The sequence below is a fragment of the Oreochromis aureus genome, linkage group 7 (genome assembly GCF_013358895.1).
Source record: "Oreochromis aureus strain Israel breed Guangdong linkage group 7, ZZ_aureus, whole genome shotgun sequence".
Taxonomy (NCBI): domain Eukaryota; kingdom Metazoa; phylum Chordata; class Actinopteri; order Cichliformes; family Cichlidae; genus Oreochromis; species Oreochromis aureus.
The window spans coordinates 46,409,361-46,437,302 of record NC_052948.1 but is presented as its reverse complement, the minus strand read 5'-3'; the positions used below and the strand labels follow the sequence as shown (position 1 = coordinate 46,437,302).

The window sequence follows — 27,942 nt, the reverse complement described above, 5'->3', positions numbered from 1 at the left end:
TGAAAAGAGTAAAACAAAGTTTAACTGTGAACTGAAAAAATTGTTGCCATAAGCATAAGCTGCTGAGAATTGTGCTGATAAGAGGTGAAAAGGCTGAAAATTCTGCAGAAAAGAGGTGAATCAGCAGAATTTCTGCTGAAAAGTGGTAAAGAAGCAGAATGTTGCACTGAAAAGAGGTGAATCAGCAGAATTTCTATTGTAAAGAGGTTTTTTCTGAAAACAGCAGAAAAAACTGAAAATTTTGCTGAAAAGGGGTGAAAAAGCTGAAATTTGTGTTAAAAAGAGTTAAAAAGTTTAACTGTTAACTGAAAGAAATGTTGCCATAAGCAGGATTTGAACCCGGGCCTCCCAGTCTGAGAACGGCAGCTCATCTCACTGAGCTAAAACACAGCTCATCCCAGCAAGCAAAATCAGTCACGCCATGGATAAAGTGGAAGAAATGGGCAAAAAATATTGCATAAAAAATTCAATATCTCAAAAAGTATAGAAGTGAGGAGCACCAAAAGTCATAGCTGGAAAGAGCAGAATTTTTTAAGATTTGAACGGTGAAAATAGCACAAAAACTGAGGGAGTAGTTAAGTGCCAAAAAACGTACGGGTGTGGCCCAGTGATGATCTTCAAATTGATACATAAATACCATTTTTCTGTTAAACTGTGAATATGGTTTCTCTCACTTTTAAAATGTTTTGGTCTTTTACTTCTGTCTCCTTTTCCCATCCCCCCCTGTAGCACTTCACTTGTGAATTTGCTCCTAACTGTTAGAGATAAACAGCACTCAACTGACAACAGACTGCATTTTCCCCCTCATTGGTGAAATTGTATTCTGCCTTTTAACTGAAACTTGAAAACTGTCTTGTTGTAACTGATTGCAGGTGACACTGACCTTGCTTACTATGCAGCTGTCAAACTTAGCGTTTGACTTCTTGGATCCTAGTCCAAAACAATCCCATCTTAATACACTTTAAATAATCTATAGTGTCCATGTGCTACTTTGCACCATCACAACCACAAACGGGAGTCACAAAATGCACGTCCTTTGTGCGATATGGTAATTATTGGCATTTACTCCATTGTGGGGATATTAGTAGAAAATGGTGTACATAGGAAAAGCACCTGCAGTGACACCTGGTAAATAATTTTAACTAAAATGGACCTGCTAATATCTTTAAATTATGCATCGGTTTCCTAAGTATAGACCATTAAACACAGCACTGACCTTTACCTGATAATAGGTGTGTAATTTCCATAATAGCACTGTAATGACACCGATTATGCTTCCCTGAGGCATACAAAAACTTATTTCCATATTACACAATTCTGTGTTGGTCTGGGGACAATACTGTACATGAATAGGTGTGTGACCGGAAATAGAAATGAACATGCATAACTCAAAATGAGCAACAATTTATTTGTTCTAAAAGTGTGCCGTCAGCTCTGGGCAGCTTGGACTTTGTATGTATGTGCATGAGACGAGCAGACATCTGAACCTTCTTGTCTCACTGAAAGATGAGAAATAACCAAATGTGACAGTAATTGCTGAAACACCTTCTTGTTGATATATATTTGGTAACACCTGTGCTCTGTTGTGTGGCAGATGTGCCATTTGGTCTTCTCCAAACACATTTGGACAAGTGTGGAACAGAAACTTGGATATCTAGATGTATCTTTGGGAATACCGCTTTAATCTGTTTCACCACTGACTGCAGGCACAGCTCAGTAAATTTGCTCGCAGCAGCAGTTTTGTAATTACGGTAAATGCTTTTGTTGCACTGGTTTTCATGACACCTCTGAGCCTGATCAATCTTGCTTTTCATCACAACAAACCTAATATATTAAGAAAAGGTCTAACAACACACTGGTGACCAGAATGAGTGGATGCTTCTAATATACACTCACCAGACACTCCATTAGGTACAGTTTGCTAATATTGGGCTGGGCCCACTTTTACATTAAGAACTGTCTTAATTCTCTGTGCTAACGACTCTGCAAAGTGTTGGAATGATTACTCTGACATTTTGCTCTATATTTACATGACAACATCACAGAGTTGCTGCAGATTTAATGGCTGCACATCCATAATGTGAATCTCCCACAGTAATCCAAAAATGCTGTATTAGATTTAGATCTGGTGACTGTGGAGTTTTAGTACAGCAAACTCACTGTCATGTTCAGTGAACCAGTTTGAGGTGATTTGACATTTGTCACATGGTGAGCCATCAGAAGAAGACGGTCAGACAGTGGTCATCAAGGGATGACTACAGGCAGCTGTTGTGACACAGTAGGATGGATCCATGCTTTCATGTTGCCACCACCAAATTTTGACTCCATCATCCAAATGTCACAGCACGGCATTGGGACCATGCGTCGTTTTTCATCGGACCAGGCAATGATTTTCTTCTACATGGTTCTGTTTTGTTGGGCCCATATGAGCCTTGGATTCATGTTCTTCTGTTGCTGTAGCCCATCCACTTCAAGGTTTAACGTACTGTGTTGACTAAGAGACAATCTTCTACATACTTTGGTTGTAGTGAGTGCTTATTTAAGGTCTTATTACCTTCCTATCAGCTTGAAGCAGTCTAGCTTCTTTCCTGTGACCTCTGGCAAAAGCAAGGGATTTTTTCTCCAGGCAACAAGATATTTTCTCTTCATCAGACAATTATCTGTAAAGCTGATATGGTTGTACATCTAAAGTTCTCAGACCTATATTGCCATATTCACAGTCTCTTAAATCCTCTTACTTCCCCAGTCTGACACTCACTTTGAACTCCAGTGGGTTAACTTGACCACAGTGGGCACACTTAACTGGGCTGGGTTGTTGCCATGTATTTGTTAGACTAGGTATTTGCGTTAACTGGCAGGTGAGTGCAGATGATCAGTGTTTGTGCCAGATAAAACAGCTAAGGCTCATGGAGCTGATTCCAGAAGGTTCATATCCTTTGCGATAAAATTCTGGTTTATATTATTCATCCCTCTATTGAAAGTCCAAGCCCACTTTGGAAAGTACAGCTAGTATGTGTCATAGGAGTTTTTCTTTTCTTTCAACAATATGATCATCAGTCATCAACACATGTATAAAGCATGTTTTCCTTTCTTATGTAAGCATGCCCTGCACTAGATAAGTTTTAAATACAATAATTTCGCCCTGTGCGTTGTCACAGTTGGTTTAAATATCTGTAAAGTTTTATTAGTCAAAAACTCCACGGAATGACAATAGCATGACGGTGGGAGTGCTTATTAGATTGAAAAAAAGAGAGAAGCATACCGGTGGGAGGGGTGCTGAAGTAAATTCGCACCGCCCAGAATGCACAAAAAAGTTTGGAAAGTCCAGGCATCGTTACATTGCGCAAAGTACCACATCCCCGCCCGTGGATTATAAACCTACTTTATTCGAGATAGACACCTACATAAAAAGTAAGTTTTTGCTGTTTATAACTTTCTCTACTTCATCTTTGTAACCCTCTGTGATCTGTGATTCATTTCCTGAAAGTTTGTTGGGAAATTTTTGTGTCTAGATCCTAAGCATTCCGGCTTCATGTCCGTTTAAAAACAATTTAATGCGCATGTTTTGGTCAAATAACGCTGTAAAGATGCCAAATGTTAGACTTGCGAAAACACGGAATTATGGGAGGCAGAAAGGCGCGTGCGTATGTTAAAGGCAAACTACTTTCTGTATTAACGCAGTGCCTGATAAAATCCGCGCTTATTAGTTTACTAATATGCACATCTGTGGATTTCAAAAAGCACGTTAGTCCTTGGTTAAGTCATTTTCTCTCTTGCGGGAAATAACGAATTAACGAGACATTTTGTTTTCCATTTGGAACTCCATAAACAGTTTACACAGGCTCTTCCTTTTACTCTATATGAATCATATAACAGGAGCAGTCTCCTTCTTATCTGATGCTGGCATTGTGGTATTATTTAAAGAAAACGGTGCCGTGGTGCTTCCTGAAACCGTCGGCCAGAAGCATAGTGACCACCAGATAACCTCTAGGTTCAGACCCTCATTGTGTGCCAGGAAGACGGGCAGAAACATGATGGGATTGTCTCATAAGGAAATTCCAGTCGTCCTATGAGGAAGAAATATAAGCAGCTGTCTCCACCAATAATATCATTACAATATTCATGTTAATAATAAATAATAATCACCATAATCGTGGTTGCTCAGGAGTAGAGACCAAACTCATGCTATAAGCTGTCCATTACACACATGTGGACTCTTGGCTTGACATCGCACGCTGACTCTCAGTGGGACATGCTGGAAATTGGCAGTTAGTCAGAGCCTTATCAGCCATCACGTCTCCTCCTCTCCTCATCGTTTCCCCAGCTTCTTACTTTCTGACCTTTCCACCTTTTTAAGACTGGAATTGTTCTGCTCTTCCTCTGTCACAGTCTTTTGCTGCTCTGCCACCAGACAAGCACGCTTCAACCTCCGCCCGAGTGTCTTCACACCCCAGAGACTGAGATTCAGCTTTCTCCCAACACCTTAAACTTCAGCAGCAGAGATGGAGGATTGCGTGACACGGTTTGCCCTTCTTCTGTGCATCATCGCTACTACAGCCTTTGGTAAGTCTGCCTGCTGTTATTGAGCATTTTAGCAGTTCAGATCTGAAGTTAGTTTCCGTTCTTTCTTTCTTTTTTCTTTCTTTCTGCAGCTTGATTTTATTAAATTGGGAAAAAGGAAAACATTATCATCCTAGTCAGCAGACACTAGCTTTAGAAGATGTGAAACCTCCAGGGACTGTTTCTGGCCTAAAGTTCAAGTGCAGATATTGATCGTCTCCTGTCTCGTGCTCTGACAATAATGTATTTTTTTAGATGGAAATCAGTTTGAAGACGAAAAAAATACATGCCAAAAAAAAAACTAAACTCTTGAATGATGGTTGAATTTTACAAATCAAATGAAGAATTATACTGGTAACAAGGGAAACACTGTTATTCCAAGTCAGCCAAAGCATTTGTTTGTAAAAAATATTTTCTTTAAAGATTGTCCAGATTCAGGTAACAAGACGGCATGTGGATGCTAGATAGATTTTATGTGATCTTCCTCTGTTGTCCGCTCTGCCATTCCCTGCCTTGGCTGCATGTGGCTGCTCATATCGAATTCAAACCTGTAATCCCTGCGAGGTGGCGAAAGGATCAGAAACCCTTCCTATCTCCATAGGCCGTAATCCAGCCTCGCTCTCTTACCTCCGGTGATGCTTCAGGGTGTTTGCGTCACACTTCCCCACAGCAGCATGGCATTTGAGGTGGCCACAGTTTTTTTTTTAACAAGGTTAAAAAAATGTTATATATTTCATGTTAAAACATTAGCAGGTAAAAGTGGATTAAAGTGCACATTTTTTGTTACAGACATCTTTCCCCCCTCCAAATAAAAGATATGCTAATCTGAATATGAAAATGTTTCCCTTTTAAAAAAAAGAAATTATCAATATGTTATTATTAGCTTTAGGGAAACCTTTTATCCCAATCTGGTTGTTCTGAATTGTCAAGTGTTAAAAGCTACGAGCCTCAATTTAATAGCTGACTGTAAATGTAAAACACACATTTCCTCACTCTAAATGTCATAAAAGAACGCATAACACGCCCTGGTGTTATTTAATACAGCTTTAAAATTAACTGTCAGTTAAATGAGCTCGGTGCTTGTATTTTTCAGAGCCATATACTTAAATATGCAAAAAAAACCACAAAAAAACGAAAACCTAACAAAACACTTAAGTGCCAAATAACCTTTTCCACACTCCAGCCCCATAAACATGCAGCAGAAAAAATAAAGTGACATTTTCAGCTTGCTCTTTAAATAAAGCAAAGTAGCCGAGGCAAGCATACATCACTGTTAAAGTTATGCGCCAGAAAAACAAGCCTATTCACTGAATTTGGCTTCAGTGCTGACCTGCTGTATGACAAATCACAATATTGCCACAAGTGCTAAACACCCTCTCAGCAGGGGTGCTGGTGGCAGAAATACAGAGGTATTTTTTGGCCAACTGGCAGACCTATGGAGAGCTGACCTTATGTAGCATCCACCGCAGGGGATCAGTCTCGCTGTCTGCTGGTGTAGTCTGTGAGGAGCTGTTTTGCTCAGTCCTAATTGCCTCTGTGACACATAGTTCTGTATTTGCTATCATTTTTTTCTTTCTTGAATGAGGCTCTGTGAATTTTCCTTTTTTCCCCTCCTTCTTTTGCATCTGCTGCAGCAGCTTTAGAAGAAGACCCAGAGGGAGCTGTGCCACTATTTTCAGGCGACAAAGCGCTCTGATTCTCTGTACATCATTTCTGCTTTAAGTTTATTTCTTTATTATGCAGCCCAGTACTGTCATATTATTTAACCATTTTCTCTTATATTGTCTTCTGGGATTAATAATGCGTTCTTAAGTAAATCAAGCACAATCCTCAGGTGTGACATGCCGTACCCAGCGCTATAAAATCATATTTCCAGACAGGTGATAGATACATAAATAGATGTACGAGTATATATTCCGTACACATTTGGAAACATCCACTGTGATTCGATGTCTACGTGTTTAATCGAATCAAAGTAAACTTCAAGTCACTGTGGGAGAAGACACGATGCGAAGGCAACTGAAAAGAAGAGGTAAACAGAAAAAAGTAAATCAAAACTAGCCTGCAGCCTGCCACAAATCCCATGAAACCCTTACCCAACTGCAAGAAATGGCATATTGTGTTTTGCTTCAGGTCAGTCTCGCTTTAGCTTTATTTAAGCTTTCCATATGTTTGACCCCCTGTCAGCTCCTTGAAATCAGACTCATGAAATCCTCGTGTGACGTTTAAAGCAGGGTTTGAATTTCAAACAGTTGTTAAGCTCAAAGTTAAAGCAAGCCTTATACTTCATGTATAGATCTTATTGGTATATTACGCACTCTGAGCTACTACAGATGCACAATCTTGCAAAATGACCCAGTAAAACCCAGAGGATTATGTTTGTACCCTTAATTCTGAGAGTCATATACTTAACGTGTGCACCTAATATCCTGAAATTGGAAACTTAATTGCTCCTTGGAGCTCCCCTTGGTCTTCTGTCATGTGTTCATTTACCTTTGGACAGATTATTAGCGTTAAAGCGTTAGCAGTAAAAAAAACTTGGAGGCTGGGGCTTTTTCCTTAATGTTCCTGCACGCTTATCAATTCACTGTTGGGCTGTCTGAGACCAAAGGACTGAAATATTCTTTCTATTACAATAGTACAGACAGTGTCTTTCATTAAAATGACACTATCTAACTAATCCGGCCAAATTTAGAGACTCTATAGATGATAATAAGGTGGATGCCTCGCAGCAGTCCCTGGGTAAATCAGTAAAACTGCAGTCATCTTGTTAAGCCCACCAGACTCCAGTTCTTTAGCTCTTACGCTGACTTGCTGGCTTCCTTTCTTAAAAACCCAGACATGACTTTTGTACTTACCCTGCAATTTGACAAACACGGATAAATTTGGTTCCGAGGCCGTGTTTTCTTTAGCTCTGGATTATCTGTAAAGTCACCCTCTGCCTATGTCTTTCAGTGAAACGATCATCCGTTCTTTCATGTTACAGCATGATTATTAAAATTCTCTCTGTGTTGGGATCAGTCAGGCCTCTCCCTTTCTTGTTTGCAGCTCATCCATATTCTCTGGACGAGCTTCTGTCAGGCTCCAGTAAAACAGACAACATCACGCTGGTCTTAGTTTCACTACACTGCCTCCCTGTGAGGTCAATTGTGTTCAAAATGTTGCTGTTTGTTTTGAAGGTCTTACATGGTCCAAGCTACAGGTTTATCTCTGAGCGCCTCTGAAGCCGCGATGTGGCTGAATCCGTTTTAACTGTGGTATTTGCTTGTGTCAAGCTCATATAGACACTGTGATAGGTCTAATAAACATGCAGTTTCCCCTCAGTTGTCTAACTCTCTTTAAGTTTTCCTTCTGACTCTTTTTTGTGTAGTTAGTCGAGTGTGTAGTGCAGCTACTGTGTCACGTTTTCTTGCAATTGCATTGTTTTGAGGCATTATGTGAAGCTAACGCGGCACCTTCTCCGTGTGGATATGATAACATTTGTCTCGCTTACTGCTCGGCCTGTCTGCAAGTAGGATGACTGTTACTGATGTAAGCCAGTGCTTATGTTGTGTCACGTTAAATTTGCACTGGCTCACTGTTCAAAAATAGTGTGACGGAGAGTTGAAACACTGAAGACCGAAGACGCCTTTGTTTCCCTGGCACCACAACTGGTGCCTCCCTGTCTTGTTAAGAAGTCTACTCTTGTAAACGCCCCCACTTTCTCTTATAACTCTCTCATTAATCTTAACTTTCTAAGCACAAACTGCGATAACCCTCATGATGTCATCGGGGTTAATTTGCCTGACTTGAAAAAAGCCCCTCCAGGATACAGAGGACATTATGCAACTAGCTTTCAGGCTGTGACAAATGAACTGATCTTTGTGTATACAATCAGCGGAGTGCCCCTGCTGGCCTTTTAGATCTAGACATTTTAGCATGTATATAGTTTTGCTATCCAAGCGTCGCTGCAGATTGCGTCTCGCCAGCCTTATAATATGGGAGGTAGCTGCATGCCACCTCCTTTGAAGACAATTTTCAGATTATTATTTCCAGACCAAGCACAATAAGCGTTACCACTTAAGCCGACTGTGGCAGTTGGACGCATAAACAGTTATCTTTGCGTCTGACTGAAGTCTTTGTATTTAGTGATTTTTATCCACTGTGAGTCCGGCATTTCCTGGCAGGAAAATCGTGTTGAATATGCCCCCTGCTGCAACAGCTTTCCCAGTGGGAGACAGACATCGTGATGTTAACTGCCAGACCTCCTGCTGCACTTTTGCTTACCCCTGAGCCTCCCGCCACGGGCTAAAGGAAAAGTACAAAAGTGATTAGCGAACCACTGGAGAAGGACGACAAGCTGTCTGAAAATTAATCTTAAAGAGGGAAAGAGAGAGACGGGCGGACAGACAGAAACACAAACAGAGATAACAGAATTCATAAAGGCTGATTCATGGAGACAGTGAGGGAGTGGGGATCAAATTTATGTGACTGTCAAAGAGAAGATAAGTGGTTCAGAAGAAAGATTTGGGGGGGGGGGAGAAGTAAATAGTGGATTAAAAAAAAAGAAAGATAAGAAAAATGCAAAACGGATAAACATTAAGAGATATAGAGGAGGGAAATTTCAAGTAGTGATAAGTGAAAATGCAAAACTATTAATTACACAAAATAATGACACCAAAGAGAAAGACGAGGGAAAAAAACTTCTGAAACCAAAAGAGGGATGTGTTAGTTTACAGAAAGGGGATGCCAGGGACTTAAAAAGATTAAAAGAAATCGAAAGAGATGACTGAGGCTTCTCAGAAAGCATGCTGAAGTAGAAAAAAAAGAAAAAAAAAACACGTCATGTTAAAAATGGCTTTGAGAGTCAAAACAGTCCACTTCCCCTGTTTTACTGCAGTGAGCCAGCTCTGCCTGCAGTCAGACTGGGTGGCAGGGAGACGCGACCGCTTGTCGCTGCCTGAGACCGATTTCAATCTCCTTCAGTGTTATGCCCCTCCCAAATAACAATCCATTTCTGACTGCCTCGCTTTTCCTCTGTTTGAATACAGAAAGCATTGTGGGGAAGCCTCACTAACACCATGTCCCGGCACTTGACTGGACGGCTTTGGCGTGCAGTGTGGCGTACACGCGATGGTATCTGTGCGATCTCAACAAGGGAGTCCAAAGTTTTTTGCGTTAAATCCCCGTTTTTACTTTGTCTTTGAGAAAACTAGTGTTAATTTCATCAAAGAAAAAGCAGGATGAAAAATATTGACAAGTAATTTTTTTTCATGATCAAAGCGAAGCGGCTGCGTGTGAGGAAGCTGGATAAAATCAGCATGTCGAGATTAAAACTATAAAGATATGTTTTAGAGGGTTTTTTTTTTCTTCAAATAAAAATGATTTAACAAATAAAAACGTAATTAAAGTATTCACGATGAACCAAAGAACACTTTACGGTTTGGAGTCTTTGGAATTAAATAGTGCAACTTTTCATTAGCAAACATACCCACTGACCCAAAAAAAATCCCTTCTGTCAGTGTTTCTGTCGATAAAAGATAAAAGCTATATGAGGTCTCGGTCTAAATTCTGCTCAGTGTTTCCCAGTTTATGGTTGAATATGGGTATTTAGAAGGCAGGATACAAACATGGACACATTTCCAGGTGGGATCTGATTTATAAAAGGAACATGGGATCCAGGTGTGTGTTCACGTGTTTTATAAATTATAAATATAAACTCTTTTTGTGTGCGTGCCATTATTAGCTTTCGTGCTCATGTACACTTGTAGTATTGATCTTTAGCGCTCTTTTATAGATGAGACCTCTAATCTGGACTGAACACACCTGTGATTGGCTAAGGCTTTTTTACTTCCATCTCAGACCACCTGAATTACAATATGTTGCCCCCAAGGTTATTATGGATTTTTTTTTTTTTCATCAAATGATGCCCAAAACATGTTTCCTGTCCCAGGTTTAATCTGACACAGTTAATGAAACACAGGTGATGCAGTGTTAATGTTAATTTCAGAGAGGTATTGTCTGTGCTTTCAAAAGATTTGGCTCTCTTTACCAGGCAAAGCCAGAAAGAGCTTTTGTTTTTAAAGTAAAGAAGTGAATCAATGATCTTCTGAATAGCAGCAGCTCATCATTAGAGAACAAGTAGCTGCGGCATTAATGCTACAGCAGGATGAGCAGGATGGACAGAGAAGAGCGGCTCTGCTTAAACAGAATTTGTAAATGATGACGTTAACTGAGAAAAGTCTTTTTGGAACAGAGCAGAGAGGGACATGGGATCTGAGCCTCCTGCATTAACCTCGCCACAGATGAGAATGACTCTTGTAGCCATGGTAACCTTACACAAAGATCCTTAGGAGATATAATAATGAAAAATCGAGAAATTAGATAAAAAAGAAATCAATAAGGTCTTCAATTTTTATTGACAGAAATCATACAAAAACCTAATAAAAATCCATCCGCCTTTTTCTGTTGATCCAATTTAGGGTTGCAGCAGGGGCGGGGCCTGGAGCCTGCACCAGCTGTCATAGGGTGAGAGGCAGGGTACATCCTGGACAGGTTGCCAGCCTGTTGCAAGGCTAACACATACAGACAACCATTTAGATCTATGGCCAAACCGCTGCAATCATGTGCTTACCTCTAATAATAAAATCAGTTGTCAAAAATTTGAATGATGTCACAAGTCACATTCAAAGGTGATCAGGGCTAAATGTATCACTGGACAAGAAAAAACTGCACAGTGTTTCAGTAAACAAACAAAAACAAACAAACCAAAAATGTAAAACACGGTTCATGCTGCAGCTGTGCTATATCTCGCCTTTATGTTACATATAAGTGAAACCATCTTCTTCTTAATGGCTCTGCAAGTTTCCTTCACTACTGAAACCTGAGTGCAGCATCATCATATAAATTTAAGATACCGGCACTTAGCCGTGTCCTGAACATCATTATTATGTGACTGCAAGGTCTCATGGCCTCTGGCCCAATGTTTTTCATTATGGAGCTGTATGAGCACTGAATGCCTCATTAGTGCTGGGCGAGATAAATGCCTAGTCAGCATGGCGACCACTTGTACCCATGTCAACATGCCTGCTGTCTGTGAAGATAAGGCATAGTGTTATGCATTCTTATCTTGTGGTCTGTCTGCCACAGTCACCCTTGGTCTGCACAAACGCAGGAAATGTACCTGTACAGTATTACTGGATTTAGTGGATGAACTATTGGCAGGTCATCTGACTCACCCTATGACTTCAAGTCAGAGGTGCCAAGTGAAGTAGGGTTACGTGGTTTGTCCTTACTTAGCAAAATCTTCGACGGGTATCTTTAATTAATGCTTTTGCAGGTCAGAGTTCAAAATTTCTTGACAGAACAGTTTGACAACAATATGCTCAGTTGAAAAGCTTTCAGATATTTTGTGTCACGTTACAGCGTGAGTATAGAGCTGTTGCTCGGAAATTTCCTTTTACTTTGAATTAACTTTCAGCAACATAAACTGCTCACATGTGTTTTAGATGTTAGCGTACAATTTACTTGTACACGGTGCTTTCCTAAACAGGAAATATGGGCTTTCTCAGTACACGATATACTGATTTCTAATGGTTCACAATGTGCAGTCAAGTGCTTTAAAATGGCAGGGCCTCTTGATTCAAGCACTGGGTGGGTAGTTTTCCTGTTGATTCAGGTGCCAAACCGGTCAATCTGTATTTAAAGAGCTGAAATTTCTCTGTGATGTCTGGCTGTGCGTGTGTTTTTTCCTAGCGTGTGTGTGTGTTTGATGTGATGAGAGAGCCCTCGCTGGATTTGGACGCTCGATATTTCATTTGCTTGCATTTCTGTGATATGTCAGAAAGCAGAATATGTGACTCGAAGAGAAAGCTTTGAGACATCTGACAGATTATTTTAATCTGCTCATACAGTGTTACTACAACAAATCCAACAGTCAAACTTGGGGTACTTAATAATCTTTTCCCTGCTGCAGGGAATAAAGTTACACTTGTCAAATAACAAGTGCCGGAGTCCGGACACTTCCATTAGTTAAACAGTGAAATGAAATCAGAAAACTTGAAGCTGTCTCATAGATCTCTTTTTGAGATGATTCAAAAACCTTTGAGGCCCACTAAAGTCGTTTGTGTGGCCACATATATTTAAATATCTCTTCATGGAAATAAAAAGACACTATTCATTTTGTGCTTGTCGGCTGAACGCAGTAGATTTTTTTTTTTAAATTTCACTGATGTCAACAGGCTTTAACGGCATCAGAAAATAACATTTAGTAGTTGTCATGTACGAGTGTTTGCAGAATACCACTTCCAGTTTGAGAGCCTCTCCAGTCCCGTATAGTGCACTATGGTGGCTCTCAATCCATGGATCATGAATCGCACCCTTGACCCTCCCTCACTTAGAATATGTTAAGAAAATATCAGAGCCTTCATTAATATGCAGTCTTCATGTTGGAAAGTATTAATATTTACTGGCAAAACTCAGTCAAGAAAAACAGGCTAATCTCTATTGGTTCTACACGAAGCATATGTTGTGCAAAGCTACATCAATCTTGAATGATTAGGAGCAGCCACTGTGCAATGAATCTCTCAACGCTTCAGCCTGTTTTGGTTGCACGCAGTTAGCATGAAACTTGCTAAATTAGTCTGTCTATCCACCAATTAACACTTAGATGATTAATTGTGTTTTGCCAGTGCTCTTTTGGTGTAGAGGAGAGAAATCTAACGAAACAAGTGGATAGAAAAGAAACACTTTACCCGTTAACCATCTGCAGTATAATACATCACCGAGAGAAAATGCGAGCATCGGCATTAAAATTATGCTTTTTAAGTGTGTCACTGAGCTAATCAGCAGCAGTGGCTAAATACTAGCAACAGACAGGGCATAAGGTTGCGCGTGTGTGTGCGCGTGTGTGTGTGTGGTGAACATCGCCACTGGTTGACGACAATGATGAGACGACGGACGAATGGCTCCCAGAGGTGTAAACAGAGTTAGTGTGAAGACAGGCTGTCTCCAGACCCGCTATCGCATCCGTAATTCCTGCCCCAGCAAATAGTGGAAGCAGGACTTCTAGGACTTGCTATCAAGCTAACAAGACTAATCAGCATTTTTTTTTTTTCTTTTTTGGATAAAATATCAGACTTAGAAGAGGGAGGTGAGATGGTCAGGAAGCTTGTGTGTTGCATGGAGTGTGTACTGTGTAGTATGCAGGGGTGAGAGGCCAGGGGACAGTGCAGGCCCCTGCAGAGCACTGATAAGAGCTTGTTTACCTTCCTGTGGATGGTCAGGCCTCAATCTGCAGTCGCGGAAGCGCCAGGACAATAGGTGTGTGTGTGTGTGTGTGTGTGTGTGTGTGTGTAATCAAGAGAGAAACTTGAGCTAGCCTTGAAGCTCCCCTTTCCCTCTCTGACTAACTAGGGTAGGACTGCTGACCCTCCCTCCACATTCCCCGTCACGACTCTGTCGCCCGACCCTGGACACAAACAGTTTACTTGACCCCAAGGGACCATGGGAGACAGCTGGTCTTGATGTTGTTTGCTGTCAGGGTTTCCCCCTCCTGTTTTTTTTCTCCCTTTCCTCTCTCCTCCCTTTCTCTCTCTCTCTTTCTCTCTCGCTTTTAAACCATCCTACTGCGAGTTTTGCAAGCCTTCGTTTTGCATACACTCCAGGCAAGTAGCTCTATTTTTCCACAGAGACTCACAATGAGGGTGTGCGTGAAAGATCGGGCATGAAATCAAGCCTGCCTGCTTGCTTTCCTGAGGTGAATGAAAAGGCAGCAAGTTATTGAACAGCAAGTACTCAGTGCTTTGAATCAAAATCAGCATTTAGTTAAGGTATGATGGAACTTTTTAAATTCAAGGACTCGCTGCTGGCTGTCAGCATTCTGCACGGTGGGGTTGCTTCAAGTTAACGAAACGCACAAACAGTCCTGGGCTTTTGAGATCTTTAAGAATGCCTTAAAACATCATGTAAAACTACCCAAATCCCGCATTTTTATGGCGAATAATACAACTAAATAATTATTTGTGTGTGCTGACTATGTGCAACATCAGTCTGTGCAAAACCAAAACTGTTTGAATATACCAAGCAAGATTTCTCTTGGGTTCATTACATCAAGGGTGCTTTCCCATAAAGGAGATGTTGTATTTTCCGTTCACAGGCTTCTAGTCTTCTTTAATGTTATTGCTCCCATTACCGGAGTCAGCTTTCGTCCTTTTTATTTTTGCTGACCAGTGACATGCTGACACCCTAGAATATGTTCAAAATGAGAAGCTGACTGAAAATGAACTTTACTTTTTGCATATATGTGCTTCTCCTTTTCCTGGCAGTTATAGACAGTCTGGAGCCATAGTGAATCATTTCTAGGATTTGTGATGTGAGCAAAAGAGTTATACTGGAATGGACTGTGTGCACATAAGTAATGATCAGCTAACATATATTTAAAAAAAAAAAAGCTCAAATACATTATAGAGAGCTGTTATGTTATAGTGTTTGTAGCACTGAAAGCATAGAGTTCCACATAACCCCATTCAGCCTATCTAATGCTAGCGCCAGTGCACAGGTGCCCATATTATACTATTTCCTAGCATTTGTAATAACTTGATAACCTTGGGAACATTCAGCTTGTTCTTTTGTGGATTCACAAACACTACTTGACGCTGGTAGCATATTGTGTGATGACTAGACAGTCTATGTTTTAGATGTTGTAGAGAAGGTTTGCTTCCCATAAACGTGTTACAACAAATTTTACACAAATGTAAAAGGAACAGATTTGAGTTTGAACACGTATCAAGTTAGGATATCAGCAATGTGTAGGGTACCTTTGATCTTAATAATGATAAATCACCCCAAGTCTCCAAGCACAGCCTCTGGCCTCAGTTCAGCTACATTGCACTCTTCATAATTATGTGTCTCCCTCCTGGACAGTGATACTTCATTTGAGAGGTTCAGGTTGGCATCCCGAATTAATTACATTTTTCCAAAGTGTTTTAATTTAAATCTGGAAACAATGCGGAAGAACACTTTGGTGCACACGTGGATAATCTGTTTAGTGGGGTGTTGCTGGTCAGACAAGCTGCAGTCTAAAAATATGAAAATTACCATAATGTAATTAATACATAAAAAACAAGATGTCACACATTTCTCATCCTGCGGTCTAGAGCAGACAAATCTGTGCTCTGTTTTGTGAGGCTTATTTTCTGACTCAGTCAGGTGATACTTTTGTAAAATGCTAGCGTTAGCATGATAACATTTTTACTTAAAGAACCCGACCTGACCTCACTGCTAACTGAAACTAAGTGTAAAACAAGCGTGACAAAATAAAATGTAGCTTGCTGAGCTAAGCATAATAAAGTATGGCCATTTATTGAATGAGCACTTGAGTACCAGTGTTGTTCACATTAATCAGATATTTTTATCCCTATATTATCTTGTTTTGACATCTATGCAGTGTTTTACGCTGCACGGGTAGCTGGGGAAATAGGGGAACTATATGTATATGTGTTTTGTGGTGTGTATGTGTTTTGGGGTGAGATGAGAAGGTGGGTGTTGTCAAAACATGTGCATTTGATATTGTTACCTGCTTAGGGATTACCGATGGAAATTAGCTAGTTGCTACAGCGCTGTGCAAAGGTCTTGAGCCACACTTCATTACTTTATATTTTCACAGGAACATGGGAAATAGGTGCAGCAATGTATTGAAATCTGTGCAGACTTAAATGGGAATACAGTATATAAGGAAAAACATAGTTTGTACAATCCTAATAAGCTTGGAAATCCATATTTGCTAAGACAGCTTTTATTTTTCAAGAAAATCTGAACTGAATAAAGCCAAGCTTTATTGCCATTTCTTCTGTCTTCAGGGGTAGTTCTGCAGGCTTCATGAAGGACACTCAGAGGTCTTCTTTGAATGTTGGCTGCCTTTTATTCTGTTCTCTGTCAAGATGATCCCACACTGCTTAAATAATGTTGAGGTCAGGGCTCTGGGGAGATCAGTGCACGACTGATACTGTTCCATTGTGTGCTGTTCTATTCAGGTATCATTTTGCTTCATTGCTAGTGTGTTTGTCATGCCATTCTCATGATGAAAAATGCATACATTGTCAGTCGGGTGGTTTCCAGCTGGTATTGCATGGTCAATCTAGCGTCATTTTTTTGTGTTTGTAATTCAGTCAGTTTTCAATGACAGCACCTTCACTGTGTTTCAGATGGTTGTAGACTCACTGTTGTACCTCTTTCCTGACCTCCTCCATACATATTGATGATGATTTGAACCAGAATTTTAAAATATCAATTCATCACTCTATAAGCACTGTTGCCACTGATTTTCAGTCCAGTTGTTGTGTAATTTGGCATACCTCAGCCTTTTCTGACCATTTCACTTCTTTAAGAATGGCTGCTTGACAGCCAGCCTTCCACTGACACCATTTCTGATGAGGCTTCAGTGAACAGTAAATGGATCAACTGAAGGCCCAGATGCAGCTCCTGTGTAAAATTGTGTTGTTTTTTGTAACTAAAGAAGTGTTTTTGCAACAGGCTGCTACTAACAAAGGGCCTAAAAATACAATTTAAAGTTAGTTATTTGATAAGTTGTCTGTTATGTGTGATCACAGCGCTGGTTCATCCCTCAAGAGTGTCCCTTTTTGAAGTTTGAACAATTCATAGATGGGCGTTAAGTAGCTTAACAAAAAAATTATTTAAAAAAGCAAAATAATCATTCCTATTAAAATGGTAAAGTACAAGGATGAAAGTGAGTTAGAAGCAGCCAATGTCCAAAAGGAAAACGAAGTTTGAAAGGCCTACAAAACACATTGAGAACTACTGCTCAAGACCACAAATCTGTCTCCTTGGAATACAAAAAAATGAGGGGTGGTTCAGGACTTTCGCACAGTACTGCAAATCTGATAGACTGCATCTCTACTCATTGAGATCAATATTTGTATGCATAATTGCTAACAAATAAATAAATAAAGTAGAGCTATGAAGCAGAACATAGTTAATGTCAAGCTGATCCAGAGATTTCCTAAAATGGGCACAGTGTTGATGCTGGATTAATGGTCCCATGCACAATTGAACATGTGGAAAACGGATGTCTGTCATTTTCTGAGTCCGTCTCCCATCCTCTGGTAGAATGCCCTGAAGGTTAAGAAAGCAAGAGCAGATAGAACCTGGACACGCAAAGGGACCAGATGGACCCCCCCCCCTCAGACAAGTGTGTCATGCAGTATGGTTTTCATCAGTCACAGATATTGGCTTAATCCGCAAATATGAACCTTGTCCAAAGTCTCTTTTACAAACAGCAAATTGACAATTATTGATTTTGACTACAGACTTGGTTTTATTTTATAAGCTTTCGATCGGTTTGCTACGATTGGGTTTCATCGGTCTCCCGTTGAATAAAACTGTCTTCAAGTCTGTTTTCATAAGAGATGGATTTCTAAGTAGTCTGTTTAGGTCTATAAAATAATAGACATGACATATACAACTACTGAAAAGGAAAGGAATAAAGATTAAAGAAGGCTTTAAGATCAAATCTTATTTCATGAATGTTTTCAATTTATATCTACCCCTGATACCTAACATCTAAATAGAAAATCAGCAGCATCCATAAACACGTCTTCTCATGGAACGGAAAATGGAGGCGACTGATATAAGTAGATAAAGAGGACAGCGAATGAAATAGTTCTTCTATACCTCATTTACCAGCAGACCGCTTAGCGAGGCCATTGGCATTTCCGGGGGCAAGAGGGCAAAATGAATGTTCTTCATATCCGATGGTGACTCGTAAAAAAAGGAGGCTGGTGACACAAGCATGCACAAGCACGCAAACATACACGCACATTCTTGTGTGGTCAGTGTGATTTATACCCAGAGCTCTTGGGCAACAGTCATGGGCCGTTGACTCTATGACAGCAGAACAAGAGAGAAATAACTTTATGGTTGTGGTTATTGAGCAACAAACATTAACACAGAAGAGCAGAATAACAGGAAGCCAGCCTTGACCTCTGGGGTAAGAGGCAGAGGGGGAAAAAAAAAAGAGAAAGCAAAGAAGTATGGATGGCTCCCCATCTGGATTTTCAGGAAAACTTTTAGTTTGACGCTGAGCAGACTGAGGAACAGTGAAGATGATGATTTACAAATGATACAGGCCTCCCAAGTCCCTCAATTTGTGCCAAATATGTTCCTAACTTCATGGAATAATGAGACAACTTGCTCCACAATCTGAGAGGAAAAAAACACCACGTGGAACATAAAAAGATGCATCACTACTACAGTGCAAAAACGTGATATGATAACAATGATATAACTGAGTTTAGAATAAAAGCAGCCTATTTCCATCAGGGATATCTTAGGTCACAGGTAATGTGAGGGGAAAAAAACATGTGAATTTACCAAATGAATAAAAGCCCCCAAAAAAAACCCCAGCCCATTAAAGAAGAGAAAGAGCTGATTATGTAACATGCACTATCTTGCCGTTGTTAGTAGCATTCATCCATTTCTGTCCCATTTTTATCGCAATCTCTGGCCACTCTCGCCCACCAGCAGTGATGACATTGCCTTAAACAAGGCCGCTGATTAGTGCCACTTCTAAATAAGGCACATCCGGTTAGCTTTCCAATCCTTGTAATGTATCCATTAACCCCTTCCACCCCATTCTTCTGTCTCTGTCTCACTTGCCTCACTCCAGATCTCCTCTGTGATGAATTGTGGCCTGCTAGGTAAACAGACCAAATGCATCATAAAAGTCAGTGGAGCGCTGTGTTATGCAGCATTTGCTTAGTAAACTCGTCGCTTCTGTCATGATACCACGCTCGCTCACTTATGTGCTTCAGTGCCAGCTGCTTTGAGGGTGATTGAGGCATGGATAGTGGATGTTTCGGCATATGTTGCGTATATTCATCACACAATGGATATGCTTATCTTATTTTTGAGTGCAGATCGGTTCTGACTGATTCAACGAAAGCTCATTGCATAGTGCAGGTGGGCTAAGGCAGACTCTGTAAGGAGTAAATCCAAACTAGTGACTGTGTCAGCCGTGATGTGGCTGTGACTAGTGCCAGAAAACTTCTAGAATAACCCACTTAAACTCTGTCATCTATAGTCAGCGAACGGTGAGCGATGGGCGAGGAAAGCGATCTCTAATTGAGCTGGAAAAAGCCTCTGACCTTTTTTCTTGAGGAAAGAGGAAGTTTGTTGTGTCCCTGGCAACTTTATACAGGTTAGAATAAGCATGCGTGCACACATATTCATTCTAGTCTAGCACAATAGATCTCTCGCACACACACAGACATGCACACACAGTCCAGGTCAAATACCAGGCATTTATACCCACCCTCACCAGTGATCATACACCCTTGGCTGGATTAATTCAGCCTCCCAAGACTTGGATCCTCAGGTTAAACAGCAGTCTTCTAGCAGGGAGCAGAGTGAGCACGGTGATGAATGACCGCAGCCCCGTGTCCTGACACGTCTGATAAACGTGAACCAGCGGATCTGTTTTTAAACAATGTAGTCCTACCCACACATTTAACATCCATTCTCTGCGACCAGGGGAAAGCTTTCAAAATGATTAATAACAAATTTAGCCCTGTTCTGACAAGAAATCTGTAACATTGCTGGGTTTATCTTTCTTTTAAATAATAGCTTTTTGGCTTTCACACATGAAGGTTTTCATTTGGTTTTTCTCCTGTTATGTCAAAATATGACAGGATTGTTACAGATGGATTCAAATTCTTGCAATACAAGCTATTTAAGATATGAGACTAGAGAATACAGGGGGTTTCATTATTTACTGCAACTTAAAAACACGCTGCTGTTCATATTTAACTATTTTGACTTCATTTCTTTCAGCCACAAGTCAGACATGCACCCCAGTGACTGCGAAAGATGAGAAAGGTGAGAAAGGCAGCCCGTGGATCGTGAATGATATCGGCTGCTGGACCAGTTTTGTCGCAGAGGACAAGGCAGAGGTCCACATCTTCAAACTGAACTTTGATAACCCGGTAAGCATGTCAAAGTTATTTGAGTTTAATGCTGACTATCTAAGCTATCTAAATTATTTTTATGGAAAGAAGTAATAACCTGAAAAGTAGTGGTAAAATTCAAATAAAACTTTAGGTAAACATCACAACGTAGAAAGTTCAAATGTTTCACAATCAAACTGCTGCCATCTGTCAAGCACAGCGTAGTTGTCATTTAATCCCAAATCCCCCTGTGCGACAGGGATACGTTATCGTCTGCTCATTCATCATACTTTTTAGCTGATGGAATAGTATGTCAGGTGCTGTCATGCTGAAAAGGAGAAAGCTCTGCACCTATGTTCACCTCACAGTTCACAGCATTCCTAAAATGAAATGTTTCATTCCACTGAACTATCATTACACTGAATTTAATGATGCTCATTTACTTATGTATAGAGTTATCAGATGTTATGCAATGTTGGACTAGTATTAAAGCTGAGTCAGTTTTAAAAACTGACCATACCCAGTAAAAAGAAACATGCACTGTGTAATTATGCATATTTTAACTTTAAATATATCAGGTTTTTTTCATGATATTTTCGATGACGTATGATTTCAGCTGTGTTAGAGCTAACAGCTAAATTCTATCGTAGATAGAACCAAAGCACCACAAGAACTTTTGCAGTCAACAGTCCAAAATTCAAAATAAATACTTGAACTAAAACTTGCACAAAATCAAAACCACTTTTATACAGTATGTGAGTAATCACCAGTTCAACCAATCTCCTCAATACAAAGAAACAGACTCATCAAAAGCACCAGCAAACACCCTCCTTTCCCTTTCTTGCTCCGTCTCTAAACCTTGGCTTAACTGGCAAAATATCAGACAGCTTGTTGCAATTTTTGACATAAATGGAAGATTGTGTAACAGCAGTGCTTGTTTTAGGGATGAAGCCCTCATTGTTAGCAGTTGACCTTTAGTTTCTAATCAATAAGCTTGAGCAAAGCTTATAATGATGGCAGTGCAGTTATTTCTCAGTACCTTGACAAAAATTAATTCTCAGAGTTCAGCACTTTACTGATTATGTCACAGTAATTATGCAGTTTTTACTTCTTGTCCATAACTTTTTGGGCTTTTCAATGTTGTGACCAGGGCTTTCAGAGACCAACGTGAATGATGAATGCTTCCTTATTCATTTCTAAAAATATCAGCGTTACATTCGAGCATGTTCTTCTAATTTTTTCAAGCCAAGTGAAGCATCCAAAAAAACACCTCAGTATTTGAACACATCTGCATTTCAACTTCTTTTGAGTAATTTTTGTCATAGTTTGGCACAACTTTTCTTAAAAGGTCCTATGACTGCGTCATCTGCATATATGAGGATTATGACACTGTAATTTCACAAGAAATAAAACTGGCATAGGATGGAGCATATAATTTACACACTTGATATAGTTTGACAGATATGATTTTATCCAGTTTAATGTGTTCAAATTAATGAATAACAGTGTTAAAAGCGCTGCACGGACCATTAAACACTTCCCTTCTTTATGTAAATTGATGACCTGTGAATAAAAAGAAAAATACATAATGACTTATTTATGAAGGAAATATGTTAAATTATTCCTTTAAAAAAAAAAAGTACAACACTTTGTGTGCTTTCCTGTATCAGACATTATATTGTGGTAAGGTAAATAAGTGTAGCTTCAGAAGAGTTTTATTCCTTTTAAAGGCACATTTTCAGCTGGATGGGAAAGGATATATTTTAGTATTCAAATTAGAAAAAGAACGGGTGTAATTGTATGAATTAATGATGGCTGAGCTCCTTTAGAACTCCTTTAGTAATGTGCATACATGTTCACGGTGCCTTGCCTTGAAATGGATGTACATTATTGTTTAGTTGTCAAACCTGCGGCTTTTCTTCTGTGACAACTCAAAATGTCAGTGTAACGCAGAGATGTAAAGATGCAGCTACCTGTCTTATGTAAAGACTGAGTCTTGATGAGGAACAGCTTTTGTAGGTTAGAAAATCTGTCATGTGATCTGGGATCTTACTGCTGATGGTTGTCAGGCAGGAAAACAAAACTGTAGGCTAAAAAAGGCCTATGGAGGATCAATGTGTGGAACCTGGTATTTTATGAGAGAAACTTAAGGCAGAAGATAATAGTGTATCTGGCATGTTTTTTTTAAAATGCACATTTTACCATATTTGGTCAACATTCTGTGCAGACTTTCCCCAACTCTGAAATAAATAAGCTTTTAAACATCTTCCCACATTACAAAACATAAACACACACTCCTTTCCCAACTTTATCAGCCTGATAACTAGCCAACCATTAACAGATGCCAGATGTGAAAGAAAATTTTCTTAACACAGCTTTTTTCAACCCCTTTTAAAAGCCACATTGTTCAATTTTGGTCTGTGTTTAAAGAATTCATTTTCCAGCTAAACAAACATATGCAGTAATTGCTGATAGGGTATTAGGATGTTTTGATTTTTAAACTTTTTGCTTCAGGGAATGTCAGTGAAAAGTAATTCCAGAAAAGTTCTAATCTATATGTTGTTATTGTTCGGCCAGACTCCATTTTTCACTGTCCAACATTGTCGGTCAGCTCGCATTAGTCATTTCTTTATCAGTGTCCTTTGTTTGTTTGCTTGCTTCTGCTGTTTGTTTTCACTTAGACTATGTAGTATGTTCGCACAACTTCTGTTAAGCAAATGCTATTTATTGATCGTCCCGTTTTATTTTTCACTGTATTGGTTTTTCGCCGTCATCTGGCAGAGATTATGAGAAGGGGAAAGCAGATGTGTGCAGCCTCGCTAAGACATTGTCACAGGATGGTGAAATACAATCCCTGCCTGCCCATCCATCAGCTCCAGAATTAATAAAAGCCTCAAGGTCCTTTCCTTTAACCTCTCCCAGGAAAGCCATTGAGAATCCTGTCATCCTTTAGCAGAAACGTTTACCAGCAAGCTAAACTGATTCAATTTGATTTCCACGGGAAAATTTTTATGATATACAAAGAAACATTAACACAAGCGTCCTTAAGAATGAAGCTTGGTTATCTCACATATGGTTTTGTGCCTTTCTTTGCTTCGAGTAATGCTGCTAACATTGTGCAAGCGCATCATTGTCTTTGTCTCAAAGACACAGTTACTGCTGCAAATGTCGTCAGGTCTTTAGTCTCATTTAATGGACTGTAAATCAGAAGAAAATGCAGTTTGATGACAAAACAGATTTAAAGCATATTAGAAAGGAAATGGTTCTCGGTCTTTTTATTAGGCCCGAAGAGTAAAATTAGGCACATTATGTTCTGTGGGAGAGGAAGAAAATTTAATTGCGAAAAGTTCTAAGTGTAGTTTGTGGAAAGAATGGCACAAGCTCTCTGATAAGAAAAGGTGAACTCTGTTTGAGACTGGTGAGAGTTCACAAAAGGAATTTGGTGTGATCCACTCAACACTGTGCATCATTGGCACATCCTGGTCTCTTGATGGGACCACGAGTGGACATTTTATCATATCAAAAAGCAAGTAAAAAGTGGACATGTGACCTCTTAACACATACCCCTTATCTGTTTTTGGCTGTCTGTTTATATTTAAAAAAACCTGTTCTTGTAAACAAAAAGATAGGGGAACATATTCATCTTATGCCAGACTGTCCAGTCAAAAGGGAGGTTTGCTCTTGCGTCCTCTTTTCTTTGTCCTCCAAATTGTCTTATCACCTTCTTCCCCATTCCTTTATTTTCATACTGATTTACAACCTGCCAGGAACAGTTGACTGTCACAGTTTGACCCCACAGAGAATTATAGAGGGAGCATCAAGGGGGTACACAGTCAGAGAGAATTCACCGGGAGGAGCTGCTTGTACAGGACTCACTGATGTCACACAGAGGCTTGGATAGTCAGGCTATTGGCACAAGGCCGAGATGAGACCAAGAGAGCCAATTCAAGCCAAGGGAGAGAGTCAAAAGAATAACTGGAAACTGCATCAGCAAAGGCCCTTCAAAAAATGCTCTGAAGAAAAGAAAAAAAAACCCTGAAAAGGAAAACAATTGTATCTTGAAAGCACAGGAACAAAAGCAGCAAAGGTGAGTGATCAGGGTCAGAGTTCAAAAGGAAAGAAAGAAAGTCACAAAAGGATGAAGGGAAGTTAGACAGAAAGCTCATTAGAAAGGGGTATTTAAGGAAAACACCGCCGAGAGTTATCTCCGTATGAAGCACAATGAAGTCAGGAGGAAATGCCGTTCATTCATTTGCTCTACGCACAACAAGTGAGGCACAAACTAAATGTTACAAAAGAACCTCAGACCTCACCAAGGTTAGTCTGTCTTCAGGGCAATCTAGCTGTATTCTTCTTTTTTTTTGTAAATGTAATAATATATACCACGCACAGAAGATGGAATCAAAAATGTGATTTCCTGTGGCTCACCTTGCCACATTCACACAGTATTGCACACGTTATGCATTTATAGGGACTGACACATGGAAATCATATACAGCAGTAGCTCATATTTTATGGCCACCTTCTCCACTGTTGCAGACAACTAGCATTATACTGTATGCTAATATGTTAGCCAATTATTTTTCAACACCCTTTGCAGGGTTTTTTTTTTGGCCTGTGATATTATCTTATAGCCCCTGTCTTATTCACTGATATCTGATTTTCCTGTGGGCTATCACAGGAATTTTAAATTCCCCGACCTGTAGAACTGGGTCTATCTTTACATTCAAAGTGAGTGTGATGCTATTATGATGGGCAGAGCAGCATTTGAGTACTTGGATATCTAACAGCTTTAGACACTGTGTTCCAGGTTCTTGTGGTAAGTTATTATTTTCATGCCAAACCCTCCGCCTGTAGCGAACATGTTGCTTTTATAAGTAGTCCTAACCAGATAAATTCCACTGTATCTTCACCTGGGACTGCAGTCGCCCTTTTTAGACATTTTTCCTTTCAAACTGGGGACTGAACCCATTTATAAGGTGCAGAAGTCATTAAGCAAAAGCCTCCATGTACTAGACACCGGTTAAAGCGTGTGTCTCACCGTGTGTGCATATCAGTGATCCTTCTGTCCATAGCACTCAGCGTGCAAGGCTGTCTTTTAAATTCATCTGTGTTTGGTTTATAGGCAATTTGTCCATGGTCTCCTTAGACTTAATTTGCTCTGCTCTGTATTCGCCTGAAAATTTCCATAGCTTCAACCTGAGCTCATCACAATTCTCTTGGATCACGCTCTGGCAACATCAGGTAGCAAGTAAATGAATTTAATATGAGGGATTCTTACTGTTTCCCCAGCAAGCTCATTGTCTCCCTAACAGGTTCTGTCTGAAAACAATCTGCCTTCAAATACACACAATATAACAGAATAAAGGATTTGGTGTCAAAAAAAAAGCATCCCCCAGTGGATGAAAGCAGAAAGTTGTGTGAATGTTAACTTCCCATAAAAGCCTCACATTGGAGCAATACTTCCAAGTTTTTTTTTCCTTCTTCTTCTTCTTCTTTTTTTTTTTTTAAAGCTGTTGTTCATTTCTAATGCACTGAGTCATAAAATTGAGCTGATTACAAATCCATGACTCTTTCACTTTTCTAAACCCAATTATCTTGGGGCTCTTGCGGAAGTAAAAAGACCTGGGATTCATTGGAATTAAGTCTGTGTCGAAAAAATAAAAAGTCTTTAAACCCAGACTTATTATTCCACATTCAAAAGGTTTACTCACCACCACTTACATCCATAAACCTCTGCAGCACCAGCTTTGCCAAACGCATATGCGGAGCATAGTAATTAAGGCTGATTCATAGTGTGACTGGGGTGGTGATTAGCAAATCACATCACCATTATGTTACTGTGGTTAAAATATAGTTAATTGGATATTACATTATGTGTTGAATTATGTTAATGGAGTTTTATATATAATATGCCTCATAACAACCACCAAGGTTAGCCATTGTTAAGACAGCAGGTTGTGAATGAAACGAAGTAGATAAATTAATAATAAGACTGTACATAAGTAATTCTGACTACACCTTTAGGGATAGTTTTAATGCAACCAAGACACAGAGTATACATTACACAAATGCATCTAATTGCACATCTGGTAAATAATTAATTTTATAGCTTTGCATGTTTTTTATTTCTCCTCCCTTGCACTGCATAGAAATGTAATAATAGAAGCAAGCTACATTACCTCATAAATATCAGCGTCAGCACAAAAGCAGGCATTTGAAGACTGTTTTCTTCTTGCCTGTTTTTGACTCTCTTCAAATGAGTGGTTACACGTGTGTCTGGAGCGATCCACGTGTTGACATCTCATGGTTGCGAAAATAAGGAATAGTCACGTCCCCCCTACTGAGATTTCCTCCAGCATGGAAATGAAATCAAAGTTGTGCGGTATTAAATTGGGGTTGGAACTGTTTTTGTGTGCGGCAAGTAAAATATCTCCCTCCTCTGTCAACTTGAGGCCTATTAATTTAATGACAGATAGGGAAGGTTGCAAATTGGTGAGCAGCTCTACCCAAGACCTTTAAAGTTTGAGCACTGTCGAATTGTGATTCAGTGCAAAATGACCATAATAATGTTGGTCTTTTTATTTGAATGAGAAGTTTCAGAACTTCTCATTCTTCATGTCACAGGTTAGAAAATGCTTAAATAGCATTCGTGATGTTATTCAGCTTAAGCCAGTGTAATAATGTTTGAATTTCAGGAAAATATTACATTTTAATTTAGCCTGTGCTAAAGGTTAATCCTTGTCATTTCATTAAAGAATATTTTTCATTGTCTACAATAATTCACCCCCCCAAAAATGATTTAGCATAGCTGCTATGTATTCTGTTTTCCTTTCCTTTTCCATTCTGCTTTATGATAACACAATCAAAAACTATACAATAGGAGCCAGAAGCATTGCTTGAAGTGCTTTTCAAACATTTTAATGTTTTGATTTTATTTCTGTATTACGTGGCACATACACAACGTGGAAGGCTTTCCAGAAAACTTCTAATAGACAGTGCAGTAGCTCCCATATGGCTCAACAGTGTGACTGAATATTTATAACACTTGATTGCTTTGTCTTTCGTATCAATCCCAATCTTCCACCTGGAGATGTATACCACCTTCAAACATCATTTGCCTGCAACACTTTCAGAACCTCCAAACTATTTGGAAAGTTGTTAGCTCTTATATGTAAAGCAGACTTTCCACTGTAAAAATAGACGCTGCGTGTATGTAAAACTTCAGTCTGAACTTATATGAATAGATCTTTAAAATAACAGCTGCATTGTGTGATTTTTCTATTTTTATTCTTGTAATAATTTGTGTTTTTTTCCTTTCAGGAAAATGCCATGTTTGAAATTGATTTGACCAATGCAAAGCCAATGCGCGTTATCCTCACGTCGGCAGAAAAAGCTTATGGTGTATACGATCTCAACAGCAAGGTTCACTTGTATGTAAGTA

At 39.6% G+C, this 27,942-nt stretch overlaps 1 protein-coding gene across 2 annotated transcripts in view; it reads left to right on the top strand.

Annotated features, from left to right (window-relative positions):
- The first annotated feature begins 3,289 nt into the window (after positions 1 to 3,289).
- eng (endoglin) overlaps positions 3,290 to 27,942 on the top strand; it is a 42,097-nt gene continuing 17,444 nt past the window's right edge. The window contains exons 1-4 of one of the 2 annotated variants that reach the window (XM_031754460.2): positions 3,290 to 3,411; positions 4,412 to 4,563; positions 20,386 to 20,537; positions 27,822 to 27,935. In XM_031754460.2, coding sequence (XP_031610320.1) covers positions 4,503 to 4,563; positions 20,386 to 20,537; positions 27,822 to 27,935 — 327 coding nt within the window. In that variant the 5' untranslated portion in view covers positions 3,290 to 3,411; positions 4,412 to 4,502. Of the gene's footprint in view, positions 3,412 to 4,389; positions 4,564 to 20,385; positions 20,538 to 27,821; positions 27,936 to 27,942 lie in introns of both variants that reach the window. The other variant, XM_031754459.2, reaches the window with a different exon arrangement.